This window comes from Gadus morhua, chromosome 16 (genome assembly GCF_902167405.1).
Source record: "Gadus morhua chromosome 16, gadMor3.0, whole genome shotgun sequence".
Classification (NCBI taxonomy): Eukaryota; Metazoa; Chordata; class Actinopteri; order Gadiformes; family Gadidae; genus Gadus; species Gadus morhua.
In genome coordinates this window covers 33,190,397-33,198,937 of record NC_044063.1, presented here as the reverse complement: position 1 = coordinate 33,198,937, position 8,541 = coordinate 33,190,397, and the positions used below count along the sequence as shown (strand labels likewise).

At 46.2% G+C, this 8,541-nt stretch overlaps 1 protein-coding gene across 1 annotated transcript in view; it reads left to right on the top strand.

The window, feature by feature from the left end:
• Positions 1-6,962: 6,962 nt before the first annotated feature.
• The window catches only part of fer1l6 (fer-1 like family member 6), a 147,591-nt gene continuing 146,012 nt past the window's right edge, over positions 6,963-8,541 (top strand). Inside the window, exons 1-3 of the mRNA XM_030381757.1 lie at positions 6,963-7,035; positions 7,245-7,251; positions 7,913-7,967. Coding sequence (XP_030237617.1) covers positions 6,963-7,035; positions 7,245-7,251; positions 7,913-7,967 — 135 coding nt within the window. The remainder of the gene's footprint in view (positions 7,036-7,244; positions 7,252-7,912; positions 7,968-8,541) is intronic.

Genomic DNA, 8,541 nt, shown 5'->3' with positions numbered 1-8,541 from the left:
GGAGAAAGTGATTGTTGCCGTTTGCGACTCCCGGAGCTCTTTATATAATAGTATATAATATAATATAATTGTATAATAATATCACGGCCAAAAGCTCTGTGCGCCTCCGGATGGCCGTAGCACGGGGAGCTCTCGTAGGGATTGGGCTTCTCGGGGTTTGTTTACCGGCGTATGAATAGACTGCGTCAGGTTCTCCGACGTCTCTCCCTCTTCCACAAAAGGTAAAGACATGCAATGGTAGTTATCTCGGCCGGAATTTGGCAGTAATGGTGGAAAAAGTAACAGACCGGGGAACATAGGACCCTTTTTCAAAAAAAGGGTTCTATGTTCCCCGGTCACATACATATCGGGGAACATAGGACCCTTTTTGGGAAAAGCGGGGAACATAGGACCCTTTTTAAAAAAAAAGGGTCCTATGTTCCCCTGTCTCATACAAAGAGGGGAACATAGGACCCGGGGAACATAGGACCCGGGGAACATAGACACGCTCCCCTAACTAGCTAGCTACTTACATGATTCGGGTTTGCAACAATGCTAGTTTCAGCTCCAATAGGCCTACCCTAGCAAAATAGTTGATGACTAGCTTCTCTGGTACTTTGCAGTCTTTTTTTTTCTCTTTTTTAGGTTTAGATAAATGTAGCAAGAAAAACAAGGCACAATGTCCTATGAATCTGTGCTGAAATGTGGCAAGCCTTGTGAGTCATCTGATAAAATCAACCAAGGAAAATGGGACAGCTTACAATCCAAAGCTTGACAAATTTGGTCATGTTTCCACCACCACTTCATGGCAAGATGGACCATGGAATCATTACAGAAAAAAAAAAAAGCCAGACGGCGCACAAACGAAGAAAGGGACACTGCTCAGTATTCAAGTTCTGAAATGCCAGCTCAGAAGGCTCTTTGTTACAAAGAGTCAGAGGGACCATCACCAAAGCGCCTGCTTTCATCTGTGAGTGGGTCTCTTCACAACAAGAAAAAGTGTGTGTGGTGCATGCAAGGTGAGGACCAGAGGCACCCAAATAGAGTGCAAAGCAAGCTGTTCAGAATCAACACACAGTCAGCATGGCGCGCCTTCAAGCACCACACAGTCCTTATAGAAGATGAACAGTAGAGGGACCGTCTCACAAGGCTCATTGAGTCAACATCAGCACTGTCAAATCCTGTTGCAAATGACATCATGTACCACCATGTCTGTTGGATGAAACGTATCCAAAATACATATTTCAAGCCAGATGATGCAATGCATCTCCAGAGTGTGTCGCTCTCAGAGGCAAATAATTTGTTCTTTAGACATGTTGAATCTGTCATCTTTACTGAGTGTGAGATCCATTCACTACAGTCTCTTTTAGCAGATGCAAACGCATAGTCAGTGAGTATGGCTATGCAGTGGGTGATGTTAAATCATCTTATGTCAAGGACCTGTTCATTAATGAGTATTGTTACGACCCACCCCGTTGGTGTCCAGAGGGAAGGGGGGGAGCAACAATGAATATAATACCGGGCGTTTAAAGAACAGACGAGAGTAGCAGGATTTCAACAAACATACCATTTATTGCATAAATGCATCTTAGGTTAACCCAGAAAGAACCACAAACAAACAAACAACACTAACCCTCCACTGAGGGGGCAACAAACAACACTAACCCTCCACTGAAGGAGCAACAAACAACACTAACCCTCCACTGAGGGAGCAACAAACAACACTAACCCTCCACTGAGGGAGCAACAAACAACACTAACCCTCCACTGAGGGAGCAACAAACAACACTAACCCTCCACTGAGGTTGCAACAAACAACACTAACCCTCCACTGAGGGAGAAATGCCACGACGAAGAGCCCACGTAGCTCCGACTCGCGACCGACAGCGAACCCACTCGGTTCGCCTATCTGGCCCACTGGCCACGTCTGCTCTCATCCCTGCAGCTTAATACCAATCCACGTGATTGCTGAGGGGCTGCAGGTGTGTCTGATCAGTCCGACGGGGAGGGTGATACCTTGAACAGCACACAGAACAGCAGAGGAAAAACACACACATGTAACACCCCCTCCCATAAGTGCAAACTAAGTTTGCTACATTAGAGCAGTCTCACGGTGAGTGGAGGACTCGTGCCTTCAAATCGTATTCAACATTTGGTTGTAAAAAAAACGGATGTTTTGCAGGTGCACACACACGCAGGTACGCACACGCAGGTACGCACACACGCAGGCACGCAGACGCAGGCGCACACACAAAAAAACGCAGGTACACACACGCAGGTACGCACACGCAGGTACGCACACACACGCAGGCACGCAGACGCACACACAAAAAAACGCAGGTACACACACGCAGGTACGCACACGCAGGTACGCACACACACGCAGGCACGCAGACGCAGGCGCACACACAAAAAAACGCAGGTACACACACGCAGGTACGCACACACAGGTACGCACACACACGCAGGCATGCAGACGCAGGCACGCCACAAACTCCTCCACACTAAACGCTGTCACACCTGCCATCACGCCGACAATAGCGCTTAGTCGCTAGGCTAAGCTACCAACACTTTAGCGTGTAACCAACTCACTCCGGGCAGACGTAATAACTATTAACGCCGGATGCTGCACACACAAACAAACCCAACCTTACAATAAACAAACATCCCCCAGACCCTACCTAACGAGAACTAACCTGTCTGGAGCGTGCCGGGCTCGAGGGGACTTGAAAGGCAAAACTTCAGCGACCGGAGTCCTGAAACGCCCACCTCCATCGGGGAACTCTATCCCCGCCCAGGATTTACTCCGAAAATAATAAAGGAAAAACAAAAAACAAGTGTCCGAAGGAGGAGCCGCTGTGCGACCCAGCTGGACACTTCTGTCTAACTGAGGGAGTTGTTAGTATCCTGTGAAGGCGGGAGCGTGCACACCCGGACGCCAATACCCACCGTGAACCACCGGAAGTGACTTTTCACTTGAAAACAAACTAGACAAAAAAAACTACAAACATCTCTACTAATTTATTTAAACGATCCCGGATGAGCCCCCAATTGTTACGACCCACCCCGTTGGTGTCCAGGGGGAAGGGGGGGGGCAACAATGAATATAATACCGAGCGTTTAAAGAACAGACGAGAGTAGCAGGATTTCAACAAACATACCATTTATTGCATAATGCATCTTAGGTTAACCCAGAAAGAACCACAAACAAACAACACTAACCCTCCACTGAGGGAGCAACAAACAACACTAACCCTCCACTGAGGGAGCAACAAACACTACTAACCCAATGCCACGACGAAGAGCCCACGTAGCTCCGACTTGCGACCGACAGCGAACCCACTCGGTTCGCCTATCTGGCCCACTGGCCACGTCTGCTCTCATCCCTGCAGCTTAATACCAATCCACGTGATTGCTGAGGGGCTGCAGGTGTGTCTGATCAGTCCGACGGGGATGGTGATACCTGGAACAGCACACAGAACAGCAGAGGAAAAACACACACACGTAACAGTATCAAGACAAAATTGGTTTCAAAGATAGAAGTGAGCTTAACAAAAGCGAGTGGGTCTATGATGTTGGGGGAGGAGGTCATTACATTGAGGCTGCAGTCTCATCCCTTGGCATCAGCAATGAGCAGCTCCTCCAGAACTAGGCTCCATGGCTATCGAAGATGATCAAAGTCACACCTACTATTCCCTGGCCACCTTTCATTGATCATCTTGAGGAAGATGAAGAGTTGTGTGAGTTGCTGTTGAAGCTTTTGACTTGGCTAAAACAGACTCAGAGAAAAACTGCCGACCTCAGCCCAGCCACACTCAGTCTGGCCTACATGATCACCGACCACATTACTGGACAGAGCACTACCACTGCTGTCAACCTGGGTGTAAATGTCCATGGCATGACACAGAGTAAAGATCTGGTAGACACTCAACCACACAAGAGTGGTGTCTGCATCAGCTATGCAGACACGCTGCTCCTTTATGAGCACTGGGCTTTCATGGATATAGAGGCATCATCAACCTGCCCACAGGAAATTGCAGATGGCAAGCCTGGATTGTTATTATCGACAATAATGACTTCAAAATTGACACCCTGACAGGCAACTCAACAGGAGCTCATCGAACAAATGTTATGCAGGTGCAGTCAAAGAGCTATAACAAGAAACCAGATGAAGTTCCTGCTGCAAGGCTCTCCAAGAAGAAGGAAATCTCTGCACAGCTAAGGCAGAAGTGTGCAGAGCTGACAAAGGTCCATCAGTGCAGATGCCAACCTGGTAGCAAGAGTGAGCCACCAGCTCGTCCCATGGTAGATCTACCAGTGAATGGCACAGCTCCACAGCATGCTCGCTCTGTCATACATGCACTGTCGCGCATAGACACTGATGGTTCAAGACCACCCCCTGAAGAGCCGCAGGTTCCGGGATACAGGGGTGCTCAGTCTTGCCATCATCTACCACACAACAAGAGCAAGCCTTACTACCACACAACCTATAATGAACCTCCAAGCAAGTCAGTGGTGCATGACATTATGGTTAAACAAATGAATGCCATGCACAAGAAGAATATTCCATTCTCCTTTCTCGTTGGTGACCTGCCCACTTACAAGACAATCGTTCAGCTCAAGGCAGAGAATGCGCAAATGTTCAAGGACATTGTCCAAATCCTCAGCGCTTTCCACCAACAGGGGTAGTAGTGGATGGTTCTGTTGACCAAGCACTACGAGGGAAGCACAGCAGGCAAGGCGTGTGCTGCATCCAGCTCTGGAAAGAGACTCTAATACATAAACGACCAGCAAAAATTCCTGAGCATGAAGAGCTATCAGAGGACATCAAGGAGAATCTCAAGACCCTGCGCAATGCACTCACTGAAACTCAGGAGGCTCTACAGAAAGCTTGAAAGGATCTTGAGGAGGATGGTGATGTAAAGGAGCTGATCAACATAGTTTATGAGAAACCTGGCACAGACATGGGGGACTTTTGGGTCTCATTCCTGGAGATGACCGACCCACTTGTTGAATGTCTTGATGCATGTCATGCAAGCAATGGTACAGCGTACCTAGTGTCAACATACAACATGCTGCGTGGACTGATGGCACACGACAACCATGATTATGGAAGGTGGTTGCCAGATTATTGGGCAATGCTCTCCTCGCTGTCAGATGAGAGAATGGCATTCTTCAACATTCACTTCACCCAGTCAATTACAGGGCTACCTTACTCCTGTCAGCCACTCGACCTTTGGATAGAAACAAATATGAATCTGAACTCAAAGCTAAAAAAAGGATGGATTCAGCTTCTACAAAATGAGAAGCAACTATTCTCAACAACAAGAAACGCAAACAATGTTGCAAGGGTGAAGTCTACTGTGAAGCAGAGCCTCAAGTGCCAGCGCCACCATAGGAAGCATGTTGAATGCCAGCCAGCAAGGATGAGGAAGGTTGAGCAGGCAGTTCAGGACCTGCTGGCATGCATGAAGGATTTTGAAGCCGAGCCCTTTGACATCTCTTCACCTATACTGAGGTCGCTACAGTCTGGCGCCTGTCGCCTCACCAGAGTTAGCGCATGACCTAAAGACAGCACTTCCAGATGGCCAAGCTCAGGTCACCTTCCTGCAAGAGCGAGTGTTTGCAAAGATCAAGCCTCTCACTGCAACCATCAACAGGAATAAGAGGCAAAATTTCACTGGAGAAATTATCTGTGCACCATCTGGTGCTCATATGAAGGTTGCCCATATGGAGTGATCGGCGCTGGCAGGCCTAGTGGACCTTGCAGAGGGATCAGGAATGATCCAACTTGAGTCAGCCCTTGAGAGGAGAGTGACTCAGGAGTGCCTTTCACTCTACAATGTAGATGGGTCAATGCGCAATGCTTCTCCCAAGCCCAGAAGACAGGTTCCCAGGTGCTGCTGAGTTCAACCAACTCATGGTTAATTCCGGAAATAAGGTCAGACCACAGAAACTTGTGAAGGAACAGATGAAAAGACAAGCGGGTCAGGTGCATGGGGACATCATATACTGCGAGGGAGAAACATCAACCAACCTGAGCACTGGCGTAGTTAATGGGGACTATGTCTTCAGACATCCAGAAGCAGATACAATGCTGCTCTTTGCCTATGCAAAGGTGAGAGCCAGTAAGTACACTGGACCTGTTGTTCTAGACTGTGGGGACACAGATGTCTCCCACCTGATGATGACTCTTTGAATCTTCAAATGGAAAGGTCCAACTACCTTACATATTGCCAGATCCATTACAACCTCCAAGAGCATCCTTCTCTCATTGGTCACGGCTGGGAACTAGTGAACGGAAAGTGTCGACCAGTGCGTCACATCCTGCCCCCCTTGCCCCAGCAGCTCACACCTCATGACTGCTCAGATGAGAGTAGCAGTGATGATGACAGGAGTCACCATGGAGATTCAACAGATTCAGATGGAGTCTTTTTAGTTAATTCAATAATCTTGAATTTGAAGGTAAAAAATAGGTCAAATCAACAAATCTAGATCATTTGTAAATTTCTTGACCCAAATAGTCTCAGAAACCATGTATTATGCAGCACTGTGGGCAAATCCATTAAAAAGTTAATTTCCAGCTTTGCTGACAGCATCCATTTTGGATAAAGGGCTCTCCCAAAATGTCCCCACATTTTTGTGAGGGGCACCCTGGCTAATTTTATTATTCAACCTTTATAGATGACAAATCCAGTGAGAAACAAACCTTTGCTCTCCACAGTCACGGAACTTCTATAGATGACCCGACTAACTGTCATGATGTTATACAAAGCAGTTCCTTTTATTCTGATACCAGGACTCTCATCGTCAACATTTTCACTTTTATTGACTTTTGAATTCATTTGTAGCTTATCTCATATTTCAATATTGTGTCTAATGTAATGTAGTAATAATGTGTGTTAAATTAATAAATGACAGTAGTAACGTGTCTGATGGGGTATGGTGATGGTGGTTGTCATAACAACAGGAAGGCAAAGGGGATGTTTGGTCTGAAGGTGAAGAAGAAGAAGAAGGTGAACACTGGCCTGGTGCTGACCAATGAGGGGGCCTTAGGTGAGAAATAATGGGCAAAGAGATATATGTACGTATATAGCTGTAGGAAAGATATACTGGGTATAGAGATATATGTATAGAGCTGTAGGTGAGATATACTGGGTATAGAGATATATATATAGAGCTGTAGCTGAGATATACTAGGGGTTATACTATAACCCCTAGTATATCTCAGCTACAGCTCTCTCTATATATATATCTATCTGTAGGTGAGATGTACTGATAGAGAGATATATGTATAGAGCTGTAGGTGAGATAAACTAGTCAGAGATATAGGAATAGAGCTATAGATGAGATATACTTGGTATAGAAATATATGTATAGAGCTGTAGGTGAGATATACTAGGGGTTATAGAGATATAGAGCTGTAGGTGAGCTATACTGGGTATGGAGATATATGTATAGCGCTGTAGCGGAGATATATACTGGGGGTTATAGAGATGTGTGTATAGAGCTGTAGGTGTGATATACTGGGATTAGGGATAGATGTATAGAGCTGTAGGGGAGATAAACTGGGGGCTATAGAGATATATGTATACTTTGCGTTGTTGATGAGTGTGTATGTGTGTGCAGATGTAGAAACAGCCTCCAGTTCTTCAGCTCCTTTTGAGGAGGGGAGGACAAAGGAGGAGGTGCCAGGCGTCTCCCCCAATCCTCCTCCCCCACACCCACCCTCCACCAAGAGGTGTGTGTGTGTCTGTTTGACTCTACAGATTGTTTGATTCCTTCATTTGCTTTCACTAAATACCAGCTCCTGATCATTTACCTTTCCATAATCTTCTCCTCTCAACACCCCGAGTCTCCTCTCTCCGCCCCTCTCCTCTCCTCTTCTCCTCCTCTCCCCCCCTCCTCTCCTCCTTCCCTCCTTCTCCCCCAGGTGTCCTCTGAACACTCAAATCCAGAAAGAAGACAGCAAGCCGCAGAGCTTCCAGGTAAACCTTACCTGTCAATGGATCCCATTATAGTTTTTTTCAATTGCTTGAACACATTATGCAAAACTTGGCTCATTGGGTCAAAACACACACGCAAATAAGACACAACACTGAGAAATATACCATTCACATCTATGTGAAATTGAAACTCTTCTATCGAAACAACAATCCTTTGTCAAAATGTCACTCTGATGACAAAATGATACACACTTGCATCATATGAATACACTTTCAGATCAGCAGCAATACACTAGCCTACTTTATGTAAAACACTGCAGTCTTTCATATTCACTGTTTCTATTCCATTCCACAGAAGGCACATTTTCACAACAACCAAAAAATCAAATACGCAATACATGCAAAACATTGCAGTACGGTACTTTACAGTGCAGTAAATTCGGTTCAAGCAAAAATAAAAAATAAATGAATCAAAAAACACTACAGTACTGTAAACACAGAAAAACATGGCAATTGTGCGTGGGTGGGCTTATGGATCCTCGCCTTGTGTGCCGAATCCATCCATGGATTGACCTTACATGTATATAACCGTTGGCGGTCATCAGTGTTGGGCAAG